This window comes from Gopherus flavomarginatus, chromosome 9 (assembly GCF_025201925.1).
Source record: "Gopherus flavomarginatus isolate rGopFla2 chromosome 9, rGopFla2.mat.asm, whole genome shotgun sequence".
In the NCBI taxonomy this organism is placed as follows: Eukaryota; Metazoa; Chordata; order Testudines; family Testudinidae; genus Gopherus; species Gopherus flavomarginatus.
Genome location: NC_066625.1, coordinates 91,798,763 through 91,816,014, shown reverse-complemented (window position 1 = coordinate 91,816,014; position 17,252 = coordinate 91,798,763). Strand labels below are relative to the sequence as shown.

General features: G+C 55.3%; 1 protein-coding gene across 2 annotated transcripts; it reads left to right on the top strand.

Annotated features, from left to right (window-relative positions):
- Window positions 1-9,665: 9,665 nt before the first annotated feature.
- Window positions 9,666-14,896, top strand: ARPIN (actin related protein 2/3 complex inhibitor). 2 transcript variants are annotated; one of them, XM_050967367.1, is made up of 6 exons: window positions 9,666-9,783; window positions 10,356-10,431; window positions 11,432-11,564; window positions 12,219-12,425; window positions 12,856-13,019; window positions 14,217-14,896. In XM_050967367.1, exons 1-6 carry the CDS (start codon window positions 9,692-9,694, stop codon window positions 14,223-14,225), a joined length of 681 nt encoding a protein of 226 aa, XP_050823324.1. In that variant the 5' UTR covers window positions 9,666-9,691; the 3' UTR covers window positions 14,226-14,896. The 2 variants fall into 2 exon arrangements, with proteins under 2 accessions (XP_050823324.1, XP_050823323.1); XM_050967366.1 differs by having other exon boundaries at window positions 10,356-10,440.
- The last annotated feature ends 2,356 nt before the right edge of the window (window positions 14,897-17,252 follow it).

The following is a 17,252-nucleotide window of genomic DNA, read 5'->3' as shown; positions in this document are numbered from 1 at the left end:
ACGATCCCTCCGTCCCTGATGTGTGGACCCAGCTCAGCTGTGACCGCTAGGCCAGAGGCCTGCCCCGGCCCCTCACACTCTGCTTTGTGGTTTCCTGAGGCTCCCCACACCCCGCTCAGCCAGGCAGTCCCCCAGGGACAGGGCCCTCAGCAGCCTGAATCAGCCAGTCTGCACCCACGGGGATTGGATCTGCCAGTCGCTGTGTCTACTGGGACTCCCCCCAACCCGCGCCTGGGTCAGTCAATTGATGGCCTGTCAGAGCCCTTCCTCCTGCCCCCAGAAGAGGGGGGATTATTCCAGAGTAGCCCTTATGGCCCCAGGGGCTCTGATCAGCCAGTCAGTGACCCCCAGCCACACGCAGCCCACCAGTGCCCCTGAGCTGCTCAGTACAGCCAGCCCCCCACCATGGCCCTCACCCCCGCCTGATGGCTCCCATGGTCCCAGGAAGGGACTGCCCCATTCCTCTGACCCCCTGCCTCCCTCCACCATCCCAGTGGCCTCCACCCCACAGGAGGGGACTCCTCTGATCCCTTTTTCTCTCTGTCTCATGGGGTTGGTGTGACACACACGGCAGACTTCTCCGGAGAGCCCCCACTTCTCTCTAGGCTTTGGTTTGTGGAGCCTGTCAGCCCGCGGCCTCATGGCCTGATTCACGTCCCCTCCCGTCCCTGGCGTTCTTCCTATCTCTAACCATGCAGTGGCTCTGATCTCAGTCATTTCTGTCTTCCTTCCCCCGCCCAGTGCAATCGCTCCACAGCTTCTTCCTCCCACACACTTGCATTATAAGGGGAGTCTTCTCTCTCTCCACTCTGACTCAGTGTTTGCTCTTCAAGCCCCTGTGCCAGTGAACCTTTCTGAGGCTGTGGCAGACGATTAACAATTTGCACCTTGATTCAACAGTCCATCCCTGTTTAGCAATGCACTTAAGCATACACTTGACTTTAGTCACATGCTTAAGTCCCACTGACTTCAGTGAATTTCGCTGGGGGTATTCCCTTGTGAGGAAGTCTGTGGGTTTGTGACCCCTGTATGTCGACAAAGGGGCATACAAGCGCTGCTGTGGTGGCAAGGATCAGGGCCCTAGGGCTGACCCAGCTTCCATTGAAGTTGATGGGAGTTTTGCTATTGACTTTAATGGGAATAAAACTGGGTTCTTAGTTTTCATTTTTCAGAGAACTGTTGGGTGTGTTTCAATTCAACTTTTACAGGCTCCTGCTTGCAAATTGTCCCAATCTTTGGAAGTTTTTGTCCCAGCTGTTTTTGAAACTGTTGGGAGGGGGGGAAAACTTAAGCTGTTGGAAAAGTGTGTTCCTCACTATCCATCTCACACTTTCCAACATTAATGTTGTCTCTTTGTTGAGACTGAGCATGCAAAGTTTCAACCCTTAAAGGAGAACTTTGCAGAAAGTTGTGAGCATGTAAAATCAGAGTTATAATGAAAGGCCTGCCATACCCTTAACTATAGCAGCTCTTGCTATTGCAAACCTTTATAATAATGGTTGTAAAGCTTTAGAAAAGATAAATTGTTCCTGGGTTTTACCCTGCATGATCTGACACAAGCCTGCTCCCTGACCCCCTCTTTGTCTTTTTACAAACACATACCTGTAGCAAGACTTAGAATTCCATGCATCTGCCTGCCCCAGTACTCCTTTCTGCTGAGACCTTGTCCAGACTGAGCTGGAATCAGGATAAATCCTATCAGTGACCAGTGACTCATGTAGTCAGGTCTGAATTAAGGCAATCCAGGGCCCTAGGCACACCATAGCATGATGCCCCGGTGAGTCCAACCCCATGGCCCCACTTCAACACCATCACGCTGCTCCCCACTTGGAGTGGTGGTGTAAGGGGTCCTCCATCCCTTTCAGAGAGGCAGAAGTAGCAACATGAAGTCCCCTTTTACCCTCTTCCAAGAGAGGCGTCAGAACCCCCTGCCCTTTACAGAAGCACCTCTTCTCCTCCAGAGAGGCAGGGATGAAAGTAAGGGACCCTCAATACTTACCTCAGCACCTGGGATGTATCTGCTACAGTAGGTGGGACAAGCCCACTGCACTTTTCTCTTGCTACCCACAAAGCTGTCTGCTGGAGAGGTGTTGGCAGGCATCCCCAGTGTAGTGGGCTGTGGAGTTAACACTCCATTGAGAGATGAGATAGTTCCTCCTCACAGCAATTGTATCTGGCTATCGCAGACTTAGGCAGATGGCACTGCATCAGTTACACTTGCTTCATGCTTTCAGGTTTGTTTGTTTCTTTCCTCCAACCATGAGGCCTAGATGTGTCTGAGGTTCTTTTAATGGAAGCTGAGATTGCAATAGCAGCAAAGAATCCTGTGGCACCTTATAGACTAACAGACGTTTTGGAGCATGACCTTTCGTGGGTGAATGCGTCTGAGGAAGTGGGTATTCACCTACGAAAGCTCATGCTCAAAAACGTCTGTTAGTCTATAAGGTGCCACAGGATTCTTTGCTGCTTTTACAGATCCAGACTAACACGGCTACCCCTCTGATACTTGAGATTGCAATGTAATCACCTGACTCTGGGAGCCAGGGCCATAGGCATAGGCATGGAATACCTTTACTGTCATCTGGCCCTGGGCATAGAATCCCCAGTGCAGGCAGGCAAAGCCACAATTTGCACCAGTAGATTTTACACCAGTGTCAAGCAGGAGCAAATAGCAGAATTCCTTGTCTCCCCCAGGGTCTCACTGGTTCCTGGCCACCAATGACCGGGATGGAAGCAAACCCCAGCGTGGACAAGACCTGATATTTCCGAGGCTTGGCTGTTTACTGACCTTGGCAAAACGTTGTGCCAGCTCCCCACTCCTGGAAGGGAGAGTTCTGCCCAAATGTCTCATCCAGCCTCCTGTTTCGGAGGGTTAGGCTGTGAGCCTGAGTCATGAGGTTCTGCATCAGCTTGGGGAGCGTTGTGTGTATGCCCCCCCTTGTTCGCATGTCCATGAGCTTCCCAGGGGAGGGTTCATAACATTTTCCCAGTAGGGGAAGCACATGTAAAAGAGTGTCTTATGGACACTTTCCTCACTTCATGAACCTGCTCCAGCACCCTGGCTGTGGCCTGCGACATGCAGGCGGTCAAGCGAGATTAAAAGTCTGCGAGCAGCAGGGCTGCGATGTCAGAGTCACTCTGGAAAAGCAGAGAAGCAGCTTTAGCTTTGCAGTGCAATGAGACTTTGCCTTTTCTGACAAACATTACCTTCCCTTTCCCGTCACTCCAGGAGAAGAGCCAGCACCAGAGCCCCCTCCCAAAAAGCACATAAGCATTCGTTGAAATCAATGGGCAACTCACCTGCTTAGAGTTACACATGTTCTTTGCTGGATCATGGCCCACGTGATCAGCCAGCACTTGGCAGACCTCCAGCAAGTACTCCTCCGACAGCAACTTGGGAACTGCTGCTGGAAAGATTTTCATTACCTCTCTTGGTGTCTTCTCCAGCCAATATTTGCAGGCTTTACCTCCTAGCCCCTTATCCTGCCTTGATGCCCTTCTCATTTCCTCAATGCTTGTACTGTATCCCTTGCTAGGATGATTTTATCTGACTTATACTGTGAGCTGAGACCCCATCCAGCTGGGTCCTGGCCCAGCTTGTGCTCAGACACTGAGAACTGGAGTGAGATGTTGTTCTGGATGGTGCAAACCCCTTCGGCCAATTTCATCTCTGCTGTAACTCTATGAACTTCCCTGGAGTTACACAAGGGGTGAATTTCTCACTGGGTTTTTGCCGAGCTATGCAAGCCTTGCCATCACAGATGCAGAACTTGTCATGGCCACTGCTATTGGCACCCAGATCCTGGAGATGGTCTGGAGCAGGGTCTTTTGGGATTGTGAAATGCAGGACATTCACACACACTTCCAAAGTGTTGAGGATTTACTTCCATGACCCTGCTAGTTACATATTGATGTTATGACACTATGCCCCATATTCCTCAGAGAGAGACTGTTATGATTGGAATATGCCACAACTAAGATGTGTTTTATGCAAGACAGATCACGTGAGGTGTCATTGGAAAGGTTATGATTATCCTCTTTGTACGCATGTATCATTTTTGTATCTGAAGTTGGGAATATTGTCTATGTACCTATTTCAACTGTGTTTACACATGGGGAATGCCCACCAGGCAAAATGCAATCAGCCTGGCTGGGCCATTAGGGAGAACCATAGGACTTTGAAGATGCTAATCTCCCACCTTCCTGAGATGCTGCAAACAACCTTTGAGTCCTGGCTGCTTTGACAGTGCAGTGTCATGTGATCATGTCACCTGGTACTGGACTGCATCTTGGACTACTAGTATTTTTCCACTAATAGGGGGTGGGGATCAAACTGGGAAACAAAGGATTCCCACCCTATGTAAATCCTATTCAAGGCAGGGAAGTGAGTTAATCTGGGTTCATTCTTCACTGAATCTTCACCCAGAATGACTAATGGAAACATCTAAGAAACAAAGACACAAGGGGGGTCTGGGGAGGGGAGGGAGAAGGATTGAGTCCATGCTGGAAAAGATGTCTGGCCTGTGAAAGGACTATCTGGAGTTTTAAGCTGCAAGGAAGAGCAAAACTACATTTAGGGTAGAAATTACTACTTGTACCAGTTTCCTTAGTGTATTAAGCTTAGCTTGTGTGTTTGTTTTATTTGCTCAGTAATCTGCTTTGATCTGTTTGCAATCCCTTATAATCACTTGGAATCTATCTTTTGCAGTTAATAAATTTGTTTTTGTTTTTTCTAAACCAGTTTGTGAAATTCCTAACGGGGCCAAAAAGCTGTGCAGATCTTCCTCCACACTAAGGGAGGGGGTGAATTTCATGAGCTTATGCTGTACAGTTCTCTGTGCAGTGTAAGACAATACAATTTTGGGTTTACACTCCAGAGAGGATGTGCATTTGGGTGCTGGGCAATTCCTTAGCTGAGCCTTCCCACGCAGAGCTGGTTTCAGTGACTGTGTCTTTCTGCAGCTGAGGGTGTCCCTACCCATGTGCGTGCTGGAGGAGGCTTGAGGGCCTGGCTCAGCAGGACAGCGTGAGGAAGCACAGGCTGGTGGAATGGAAGGGCTCAGTGGTACTCCAGTACATCAGGTGGCACCCCGGAATGGGGGGTAACCCAGCACAGCTGTACAGATGTTTTTTATCCAAAAGAGATAGCAGTGACCCTACAGAGTTTGCTTCTGACTCACGCTATGTATTCATGACACATATTTCCTCAAAAATCCCCCCCCTACATTTTTGTGTGTGTCTTAGAATTATCATCTTGTCCTCCCTGGAGGACCATAGAATTGGAATAGGAGCTTTCTCAGCCCTCAATAGAAGAGGAGGAGCAGGGGAATGCTGAATTTTTCAAAGCAATTTGTCTTGACAAGGATGAAAGATATTTTCTTAGATTGTGTTAACTAGCAGTGTCTACCCAGCACCTTCTAATTCAACTCCACGATTGAGCTTGTGCTGAAGTACAGCCTGCCTGGAGTTTGAGGACATGTTGTTTAGCACATACCAGCTAGCACAATCACAACAATAAAGCACATGTTAAATGGATTAAGAACTGGGTAACTGCTTGATCTCAAAAATGACTTGTCGATGGGGAATCCTCATCAGATGGGGTTGTTTCTAGTGGAGCTCTGCAGGGATCAGTGTGAGGTCCAAGGTTGTCTGATATTTTCATCAATGATCTGGAAGTAAATATAAAATCACTGCTAATACAATTTGTGGATGACACTAAGCTTTTTGTGGAATGGTTAATAATGAGAAGGACAGGGCAGTCATGCCAGGCAATATGGATCACTTGGTTAGCTGAACCCATTCAAACGTACTGCATTTTCATACAGCCAAATATAAGATCAGGCATCTCGGAATAAGGAATGCAAGCCATACACCTTAGAGGGGACTTGTGGCGAGGCACACACAGGGCCCCTCTGGTTTCGGCCCCTGTTGCCCTCTCCAATCAGTCAGGAACGCCTCAGCTTGATGCCACACCAGCGGCTGGAGAGCGCCCCCCATGGACATAGCGCTGTCCGCACTGGCGCTTTTGTCAGTGAAACTTATGTTGGTCGGAGGGGGGTGGCGGTGTTTCACACCCCGACTGACAAATTTTATCAATAGAAGTGCTAGTGCAAGCATAGCTTTAGCTGACAAACCCTGAACCTGAACTCTCATTGCAATACTGTGGAGAAAAGGGCTAGTGGGAGGGGAGCAGTGAGTAGGAGCAGGAAGGTGATTTCACCTCTATACACAGCACGGGTCAGACTGATGCTGGAACACTGCGTCCAGCTCTGGTGGCCACATGTTAAAGGGGGGAGGTGCAGAAAAGAGCCAGAAAGGTGATTCGAGGGCTGGATAAAGTGCCTGACAGTGAGTGACTTGAAGAGCTCAATCGATTTCGTTTCTCACAATAATTGGGAGGTGACTAGATTGGGGTCTAAGCAGCACCCAGTGTTTCTCCTAGGGAATGGACGGGCTCTTGAATCTAGTGAAGAATGTGGTGCGCACTAAGGGATGGAAGCTAAAGCCAGACAAATTCAAAGGAGAGATTAGGCACAAATTTGTAAGAGTGAAGGTGATGAACCGCTGGAACAAACTGCCACGGGAAGTGGTGGATTCCCAACACCAGAGGCCTTTCTGGAAGATGCTTTAGCCAGACAAGGTACTGGGCTTGCTATAAGTAGGGCCCGGTAAATTCACAGTCCATTTTGGTTAATAGAGGGTGTTAAAATTGGTCCATTTCAAATGTTTACATCTGAAATTTCAGGGTATCGTAACCATGGGGGTCCTAACCCAAAAGGGAATCGTGGGTGTGGTCGCAAAGCGGATGTAGAGGGGTTGCGGGATTGCCACCCTCATTTCTGTGAGGCCTTCAGAGCTGGGCGCTGAAGGCAGCAGCCACTGAGCTTCCTGTAGATGAAGGAGGCTCCCAGAGGTGGAGGTGAGTCTGATCTCCCCAGTGCTGCTGGGAGTGCCCCAGCCAGGGGCTCCTCGCTGGTAGTTCTGGCCAGCTGGGGAGGGACAGGACTTGCTCTTCCCCTGCATGGCCTTCTAGGGGGTAGATCAGACCCACCTTGGGGTACCTCCTCTAGCAGCAGCCCCAGAGCTTCCTGCAGATGGAGGAGGTTCCTGGAGGTGGGCCTGATCACCCTCATGCTTCTGGGAGCGCCCCAGCTGTTGGAGAGGGGTGGGGGACTTCACCGGGGGGAAGAGTCCACGCAGGGTCGGCTCGCTCCTATTTGTTCTGAATGCACACTGTGGGAAGCAGGGATAGGCTGGCGGTGCGCAGCCTTGCAGAGGTGAAGACACCAAGGCACAGAATGACCTCAGCACTGTGTCACCATGTTGTGGCAGCAGGCTTGTGTCACTACGACTCGTCATAATGATACCAACGTTGCACCATAATCACCTGTGAGTCTGGCAAGCTGCTTCCCAGCTACACACACACGCAGCACATACCTGCCCTAACTGCTGGGGGGTGGGGGCGAGGGGGCACTGTTTCTCCTCTCCTTCCTCTGGCTGCTTTGTCTGTTTCTTCCCAGTTGCAGGAGAGCTGGGGCAGGATCCACCTGGGCCATAGCCCCTGCAGCCTCCCAGGCGGTCAGACAAGGAGAGGACCTCCCAGCACATCTGCAGACTCCACAAAGGCCCCCTGGAGCTCTGCAGCCTCAGGCTGCATTTCAGTGACACAGAAAATGGAGCTGGAGGGGGAATTTCCCCTCTTTATCCTGCCTGGGCCTGACCACACCCTCGCTCAGACTCCTCAGAGGGTCTAACCTATTTTATACCTTAGCAGCTCTTCATATAGACTGTCAGGGCCATGGGAAGAGACCTCCAGGGCTGGGCCCAGTGCCCAAGTTCATCATCTTTCTAAACTTCCTGACCCCCAAGCACTGCAGGTCACTGCACAGCCTTGCCAATTACTGCCCTCCAAACAGCTGGACAGAGAAGACATGTCTTTTTGTTAATTCAATGTATTTATTTGGCAAGATGCCCACTGGAGCAGTCTGGTAGCTGGGCCTTTCTGAACTAACTCTGTTCATCCTGCCAGCTGCCCCCGGGTCATTCCTGTCATGCTCTCTGTCAGCGACCCTCACTCCCTCTCAGGCCGGGCCTTGGCCCTGGTACATTAGAGGAATGGCTCTCTCATGTTGGGGACGCTGCACAGAAAGTGGCTCCGTCTCCCCTCTGGCTGGCTCCAGAGTCACCCCTGGTGTCGGTCTGGGCTCTGGGCCTCTCACTCCCCACCCCAGCCTGAGGGCAATGGGTCGGGGGTGCTAATCTAACTTAGTTTTTCACACAGTGCACAGTCAACCTGTGGAACTCCTTGCCAGAGAATGTTGTGAAGGCCTAGACTATAACAAGGTTCAAAAAAGAACTAGATAAACTCATGAAGGAGAGAACCATCAATGGCTGGGAATGGGTAACAGGGGATGGATCACTTGATCATTGCCTGTTATGTTCACTCCCTCTGGGGCACCTGGCACTGGCCACTCTCAGCAGACAGGATACTGGGCTGGATGAACCTTTGGTCTGACCCAGTCTGGCCGATCTTACGTTCTTAACTCTGCTCAGCACCCAAACCCCTGGCCCAACCTGACCTCCCCCTCCAGCTCAGCCCCTGCCCCCTCAAATATGCCCCTGCCCCACATCCTCCCCCCAAGCCCACCCCTGCTCCACAGCCTCCCCCATCCAGCCCCCCAACCCATCCCTTCTATCCTGCCCCCACCCAGCCCCCCAAACCTGTCCCCACCCTGCCCCATATCCTCCCTATCCAGCCCCCCAACCCATCCCTTCTATCCTTCCCCCATCCAGGCCCTCCAAACCTGTCCCCACCCTGCCCCATATCCTCCTCATCCAGCCCCCAAACCCATCCCTTCTATCCTTCCCCCCACAGCCCCCCCAAACCTGTCCCCACCCTGCCCCATATCCTCCCCATCCAGCCCCCCAACCCATCCCTTCTATCCTTCCCCCCCAGCCCCCAAACCTGTCCCCACCCTGCCCCATATCCTCCCCATCCAGCCCCCCAACCCATCCCTTCTATCCTTCCCCCTCAGCCCCCCAAACCTGTCCCCACCCTGCCCCATATCCTCCCCATCCAGCCCCCCAACCCATCCCTTCTATCCTTCCCCCCAGCCCCCCAAACCTGTCCCCACCCTGCCCCATATCCTCCCCATCCAGCCCCCCAACCCATCCCTTCTATCCTTCCCCCTCAGCCCCCCAAACCTGTCCCCACCCTGCCCCATATCCTCCCCATCCAGCCCCCCAAACCCACCCCTGCTATCCTCCCCCCAACCCACTCCTGCCCCATACCCTCCCCCTAAACCTGCCCCACATCCCCCCCGCCCGACTGAGACCTGCCCCTCCTGTAACCCCTCCCGCCCCAGCTGCTCCTGTTCCAGCCCCGCCCCTACGCAGACTCTCCCTCGACAGCCCCGCCGCGCTAAGCCCCGCCCCTAGAAACTCCTGTTCCAGCCCCGCCCATGTCCAGGGCGAGCCCCGCCCCTACGCTGACTCTCCCTCCACAGCCCCTCCGCGCTAAGCCCCGCCCCTAGAAACTCCTGTTCCAGCCCCGCCCCAACGCTCGTGTAGCGCCGCCCATACCCAGCGCTGGGGCCTCTGCTTCTGAGGCCCCGCCCATCTGCCGGCCTCTCCCGCTATAGCCCCGCCCATGTCATGAGGCCCCGCCCATCTTCGAGCCGGACCCGCCGCCATGAGCCGCCGGTGTGAGGAGCGCGGCCTGCGCGTGCGGCCCGTGCACAGCGAGCGGCTGTCGGGGCGCTGGGACCCGCCCGCCCTGCAGGGGTACGGGAGCCCCCGCGCCGCCGTGGGAACCGCGAGGCTGGTCCGGGCTGCTCAGCCCGAGGGCGGGAGAGGCTCGCGGGGGCTCCCGGGCGAGCTCAGGGGCGGGAGTGAAAGGCGCTGCATGTAGCCGGTGGAACGCCCTGCTGCAGGGGCGAGTGAGGCGCGTGCTGGGGGGAGCTGTGTGCTGTAATTTTAAGGCTAAGCACAGCAGCTGTAGTGCCCCTGAGTGGGGTAACAGCTACTGTCACGCTCAGTCCTTATTAGGGGGGCCAGACAGCAAATGTGAAAATCTGGACACTGCGGGGGGGGGGGGTAAGAGGAGCCTATAAAAGAAAAAGACCCAGAAATTGGGACTGTCCCTATAAAATCGGGACTTCTGGTCACCCTAGTCCTTATCCATCATCAAGGCTTGAGCTGACCAGCTGGTGTTCAGGAGAAATATCTGTCCTGCAAAGGGGTGGTTTTGTTTTTGTCTAAGCACCTGGTTCTGGCCACTGCCTGAGATAGGGACTAGATGGCTGTCCTGGTGGCACGGACTGTGTCTCATTCTTCCCTTCCCCTCCCATCTGCAGTGGAAATGGCGTGATTCTGGAGGGAGAGCTTCTTGATGTCTCTCGTCACCTCATCTTGGATATTAATGGCAGGAAGGTGAGCAAGGTACCTTCCCCGGGCTTCCCTTGGGGACGAAGAGGTGCAGAATAGGTGCTGGGGGTGGGGGGAGTCAGAGATAAATGACCATAATCTGTCTAGAGCTTGGTACAGAGAGGGCAGCAGCAGCAGAGTTCCCCCGGCAGGGCACAGAGGGGGCACGTGAGCCAGTCCTGGGAGAGCCTCTTGCTAATAATGATATTGCACACTGGCATTTTTCTCCATATTTCTCAAAGTGCTTCCCACAGATGTGTTAGGATCATTATAGCCATTTCACAGCTGGGAAAATTGAGGCACAGAGATGGGCATTAACTCTCCTGTGGCCACCCAGGGAGTCACTGGCAGATCTCCTGTGCCGTATCCACTGGGCCGTGCTGCTGGTCATGCATTGCATAGGCGTGTGTCCCTCTTTCTGTGCATCTGCTTTTACTGGTGCCTTCCTTCAGGCACTAGGGTTAGGGTTCTTGCTTCAGATGTTTGGCAGTCCAGCGGAGCACCTGGTTCAGGGTGGGAAGGCGCTCTCCTTGCTGATGCAGGTGCCCGTCTCAAGAGGTGGCAAGGTGGGGTGCCTCCTCAGAGATGGGCTGGCACCGCGCTAACTGTTTTCCAGAGCATTGTGCTGACTGTCTCCCTTGAAAAGCCACTCCCTGGGATTGGCCTGTCCCAGGATGGATTTGTACTGCAGTGAGCAGGTCCCAGCTGCTGTGGGGGACTCTGTAGGCTGGGCACTTGGGGTGTCAATGTCTGCAGCTGACCTGCAGCCTGGAGCACAGCTGGGTAGTGGTGGTCTATGTCCTGTTACTGTTTGTAAGCACTGGTGCTGTCTCCGGTTCACCCCCTTGCAGCAGGTGAGATAGGGAATGCCATTACTCTGGCTGTCATCTCCCTGGGCCTGGCTGACAGAGTGCTGGTTGTGGGCTGCAGGCCGCTGGAGCAGCAGGACGGGGAGCTGGTGACCTGTTGTCTGGCTGTGAGCATCTCTGGTTCCTCCCTGCTGCAGGAGCGATACTACGTACTGTACATCAGGCCCAGCCGGGTCCATCGCCGCAAGTTTGATGCCAAGGGAAATGAGAGGGAGCCAAACTTCAGCGACACCAGGAAGGTGAACACCGGCTTCCTCATGTCCTCCTTCAGTAGGTATTGGAAGGAGTCCTCCTGCGGCTCAGTCCCTCCCTGCCCTCCCCAGCAGTAGCACAGAATCCATCCTGAGGCTGGCTCCACCTTTCCGGTTCTCTCACCCCTGAGAAGGGGGAAGGCTCAGGGATTCTTGTACCTGGGTCAGGGAATTGTCTTCAGTCTCCTTCCCTCTCCTGCCATCTTCCCCATTCCTCCTGCCCCTGACAGTGGCTGGTTTCCCCTCAACTGGGAGTAGAGGCCGATGCTCACCTTTGAATTGGGCTGGGGGGTGCCTGCCACTCTCGTCAGTGTCCTGGAGGTGTGAAATACCACTGGCTTTGAGCGCTGTCCGACCCCAGTCTCTCCCACTGGGGAGAGTCCTTTGCTCATCCTGGTCTGTAGAGCCAGGATGGAGAGGCTCTGTGTTACACATGGCTTGGCACTTTAAGGCACATGTGAGCCAGGGAGCTTGGTGTCCGGAATCCTTGGGACCACTGACCAGAATCAGAGCCCACTCCTCCCCCCCCCAGCCGCCCCTGGGAATTCAGGCTCCTGGGCATCCCTTGTGCAGCTCCCCTGCTGGGATCCATCCCTTCCCCTGTGCTGAGAGGGGCTCGGTCTCCAAGTGCTGGGCATTTCACATACACTGGGATTTGCTTTGCCTGCGGCAGAAGTGGAAGCCAAAGGCGATACGGACAGGCTGTCCCCCGAGGAGCTGAAGGGACTGGTGAATAAGCCGGAGCTGCTGAGTGTGACCGAGCGCCACACCCCCAGCCAGGCTGTGGCCTTCTGGCTGCTGGAGACGGAGCTGGAGAAGATGGAGCTGGAGCTGGGAACAGAGATCCGTCTGAAAACCCAGGGTGACAGCCCCTTCATATGTGAGTGGCCCCCTGCCCCGGGCTGGGCTCTTCGTGCACCTGCTCCACACAGCGGCACTGGGTCATTGCTCTTGGCTTTGGGGCACCATCCACCAGCTGCCTCCTGCCTGTTAGTCACTGGTATTAACAGGGATTGAGGCGCTGCGGCCCTGTGCGTGGTGTTGGGTGTGGCCCTTTGGATGTGTTCTGAGGCCTTAACCCAGATCCCCATGTAGTGGCACCAAGACATGTCCCAGGCATTCCTCAGCTTACCCAGGAACCTAGATTCCTGCTGCTCCTGCCTTGTTTCTTCTCTGCCGGCTTCACCACAGAGGCAGCTCATCAACCTCCATTTCCAGGGCTTACCTGCCATGTGGGAAACTGCCGCCGCCAAACCCCCCCCGCCCCCTCACCCTGCACTCTGCTCCATTAGCTCCTTTCTCCCTCTCAGTCTCTCTAGCCAAGCTGCATGCAGGGACAGTGACCAAGTGTAACTTTGTTGGCGACGGACAGGCTGGGGCTTCCTGGACAGACAACATCCTGGCTAACAGACCTCCAGGAGGGCCAGCCCCCGAGCCCAGGGGACGAGGGGACGGCGCAGAGGAGGGTGAATGGGTAGGTGGAAATACTTCCTTCCATTCCTTTTGAAGTGGGGAAGCAGGATCACAGAGAGGGATTAATCATCTGGGAAGTTCCTCTCTGAGCAAGGTCCAGCCGGTCAGATGGGAGAGGCTGGGATTGCCGTCCTGGGGGCTGACTCCTCTGGGGGTATGGCCAGGTACCAGCACGGTGGGCTGCCCCATAGCAGCGTGCCTTGCTGTGCCCTGGAGAGAGGAGTGGGCAGCTCTCCTGAGAGCACAGTTCTGCTAGGGCTGTATTGAGTACACAGAGGCCACTGATCAGTTGTCTGAGTGGGAGATCTCAGTGTGAAAGGCTCCATCTCCTGGGAGGCAGCCGGCCCCTTGCCTGCGAGAGCTGTGTATTCCGTCCCTGTCCTAGGCTGCCTGACTCAGGCTCCCTTCTCCAGGGCACACACAGGGGCTCTGGGCTGGCAGTGCCCATCCTCTGCAGTCTGCTCTGAGGACAGACCGCAGGATATACCAACTGCCCCTGAGCTACCCCTGTCCTGCACAGAAAAGGGAGCCAGCCATGGGGCTGTGAAGTCCCTACAGTGCTTCAGCAGCTGCTGCTTGGATTTCAAGAAGTGGGGACAATGACCAGGCTGGGTCAGAGCATGGGCCCAGGTAGCCCAGTGTCCTGTCGCTGACAGTGGCCAGTGCCACGTGTGTTGCGAGGAGTGAACAGAACAGGCCAATAGTGATCCAACCCCATCATCTACTCCCAGATTCTGGCAGTCGGAGGCCTCATGGACACCCAGAGCCTGGGGCTGCATCTCAGACCTTGACATCTGCACACCTGCATTCTGGGAGATGGCTTCTGTCCTTTACGGCCAGTGCTGTGCTTATTCCTGTCCAAGGGGAGACTGCCTCTGCTCCAAGGAGCACCCATCTCGATTCCTGACTCGTACTTTGTTGTGTTTGTGGCTTTTCCACTTCTCTGTTTCTTCGGCCTGTTATCTCATGCTGCTTCTTGGACACGCCAGCTCTGTGGCTACACAGCTCCCTCCTGCTAGTCCAGGATGAGGCCAGCAGTGGGCGCTGCACCACCAGCCAAACCCACACTGCTCTTGCCTTTCCCTCCCTTGGCTCGCTGAGCCCATCCCCTCTCCTGGAGACCCTGCATGGCTGCTGGGTTCTGAGCCCAGCCCAGATTCTCTTTCGCACTCACTGGCTCTGTTTTCTTTTCTCTTAGGATGACTGAGAGCCGAGGGACCTTCTCCACTGAGGCAACAGCCACTCTGTACAGTAACTTCTGTTCTTGCTTTTGACTCCACGGCACCAGGGATGGTGCAGAGCCTGGATGAGGGGATTCACACCCCTGGGTTGTTCAGGGTGCAGTTTGCACTGGGCCAGCCCTGAGGAAGAGGTCTCCATGCCCAGCTGGCCTCTGTATGTTTTGCAGTGTTTGTCCACCAAGGCCTTTGGGGTCCATATCACTCTGCCCTGAGTTCCAAGAATCCCTGTCTCTCCTCCTCACCTGCATCCTGCTTTGGCGGAGGCGGAGGCTGTGGCACAAGTGACCGAGCTTATGCTTCCCTTTGAAAAGGATGGAATACTCAGAGCATGGCAGCTCGGGCTTTTCCTGGCTGCTGTGAGCCACTTGGGGCAGGGTGAAGGTTGGCACTGCCCCTCTGCTTAGTGCACCCTGCTCAGCCGCTGCCCCTGAGAAATCCCACTCAGTACGTGTGGTAAGGCCTGTCTGGCCCAGCCAGTCCATCTCCTTGGCCATAGAGTCTGTTCCTTATGAAACACTAACCCGTGTATGCTGCTGATTGGAAATGTCCCAAGCTGCATGCATGAGCCATACTCTAACATCCTGCCTGTGTATTTATGAGCAGTGTTTTTTTTTTAATAATAAATCTCTCAAACCTACACCAGAAGCATGGGACTGATGTTCTCAAAGCCTCCCCAGCCCTCTGCCCAGGGAGAACTGGCTCTTGTATCTTTTCCAAATTCTGGCCTCTTAGTTTTGCCTGTAACCTAAAAAAGAAGAAACTTTCAGGGGCAAGTAATACAAGCATCTCTGTCTGGCTAGGAAGAGAGGGTGGTTCTGTGGGGAACTTCCTTAGCTGCTGGCATAAAAGGAACTGCCCTTCATTCCGTACCCTGTGCATGGGTAGAAAGGGCACATTTTGTTACAGGGCCCACCTGGGCTGCCTGCTTTCCAGCGGGGGTCTCTCACTGAGGAACTTGAGAGCTACTGTACATTGAAAAGAAGCGTGTGGTCTGCAACACAAGGCTGCCTGGCCCAAGGTGTGAATGGGGAAGCAGGGGAGAAAGCATCTCCTAGACCCAGCAGGCCCTTCTGGGGAAGTGCCTCTGGCTGGTTTCCCACTTGTGGGCTGTCTCTGGCTATGATTGCTCCTTTGGGAAGCCGCCCACCTCAGGAATACGGTATGGGGTGCTGAGAGATGAAGAGATGCCTCTGCTTGCCCCGGCACCAAGTGCTGCTGCATTTCAGCCCCCCCATGTGCCTGGGCCTGAGTCTGCTCCATGCCGAGTGGTAGTCCAATGCTACGTCTGCTTGCCTGCCAGCTGCCCCATTGCCCGGGCCAGTCCTTCCCAACAGTGCCAGGGGGGACAGTGAGGCAGGGTGTGGGAGTGACACTCGAACACCCAAGTTAGGCCTGTTTCCTCCCTAAGGTGTGTGAAACTGCCAGCTCCTGACTCAGCCAGGGTGTGTCCCCCCTGCTGGCAGGGCCCTGACCCCAGCAGTGCTGGGTGGTGTCCACTGGCTCTGGCTGCTCACATGTGTGTTCCCCCCGGCAGGGCCCGGCCAGGGGGAGGTAAAGGGCAGTTTGTCCCTCTCGGTGCCGTGTCTCTAAGCACTCTCACCCCCACTGCGGGCTGGAGACCTTGGCAAACCCTGTCCACAGACCTCCTGGGTGTCAGGCCAGTCCGAGCTGCTGCGCTCCCAGGGTGCACGCTACTGCCCTGGCTCTCGGGCATCGTTCGGGTTGTGCAGGGAGCTGTTTACGTGCGGCCGGGCCCTATGGACAATGTAACTGCAGCCTCTCGCTGTAGCCCAGCGCTCACCATCCACCTGTGCTGGAGTTAAGGGTCAGCGACTTCGCTGTGGGCCAGGAGACTGAGCCCTGCTGTCGGGTGAGCAGCTCAGGGCCCCGTCTGTGTTCCCGTTACTCAGGCTGTGCAGCGCCTGAAGCAGCAGATGATGAGGATGGAAATGGCGTAGAAGGAAGTTATTACAAGGGCTGTGACTAGCTGGCCTTGTGATGAGATGGCTCAGAAATCAGCAGTTAATGCATGGCCATCGTGTGAGCACTGGGAGGGAACGCTGCCAGCCTGGTGTGCCAGTCCCACCCCGTTCTGAGGGCACTCAGCACTTTCCTTGGTAGGGCTTTGGTTCCCTGTGCCATTTGTACCGCTGCAGAGGGGATGGGTCACCCCACCAAGCACTAGCAGCTCTTGCTCTAAAGGAAGCTGCCGGGGCAGCTGCTTCCAGCCCTTGGTTTTCTGCCCAAGGATCCAGGAGCAGTCCCTCGGGCTCCGTTGCGCCAGCCCAGCTGCACAGTTTGGGGTGTTAGCTCCAGATGTTGGAGCCAGCGCTGGCTCTGCAGCCCCCGGCTGTTCCTCATGGCTCTGTGCAGGCTCTCGGCAGCGCTCAGCCCAGCGACTGTGCCGCTCAGTACCTCAGGCCCAGAGCGATCTCTTTGGCTATGGCCTGCCAGGCAGGGGGACCCTTTCCAGTGAGCAACAGCCTGGTCCCTGCCCCGGGTCTGTCCCCTCTAGGCCAGGCTGTGCAGTGGGCCCCACTTCGCGATGTCCTGGATGAGGTGCCACGTGCCTGCTCTGTGGAGGGGCTCAGCCCGGGCTTCCCGAGCTCGGAGCCACACAGCTCTCCAGGAGGGCTCCCTACCATGCAGCCCAGCACCACAGAGCTATCCCTGGACTTGCACCGTCCCAGGTCAGCATGGGGCTTTCCCAGGACAGAGGCCTCCCCTGGGAGCTAGCTCCCCCTGCTGGTGCCCCAGAGACCTGCAGGGCGCAGGGCAGCACGTCTGTCTGGTTTAGCGGTGGGTCATCTGCTCGTGCCGGAGGCACCGAAGGCCCTGCCAGGGCAGGACAGGAGTGGGGGGGGCAGAGGAGAGGAGAAGTGAATGTGGGGGTGGTAACACTTCAAACAGACAAAAGCCTCCATGCACTGCAGAAGCCCTGGCTGCCTCCCAGCATGACTTGTCTGTGGCAGGCCCTGCTGGTGGTGGCTTGG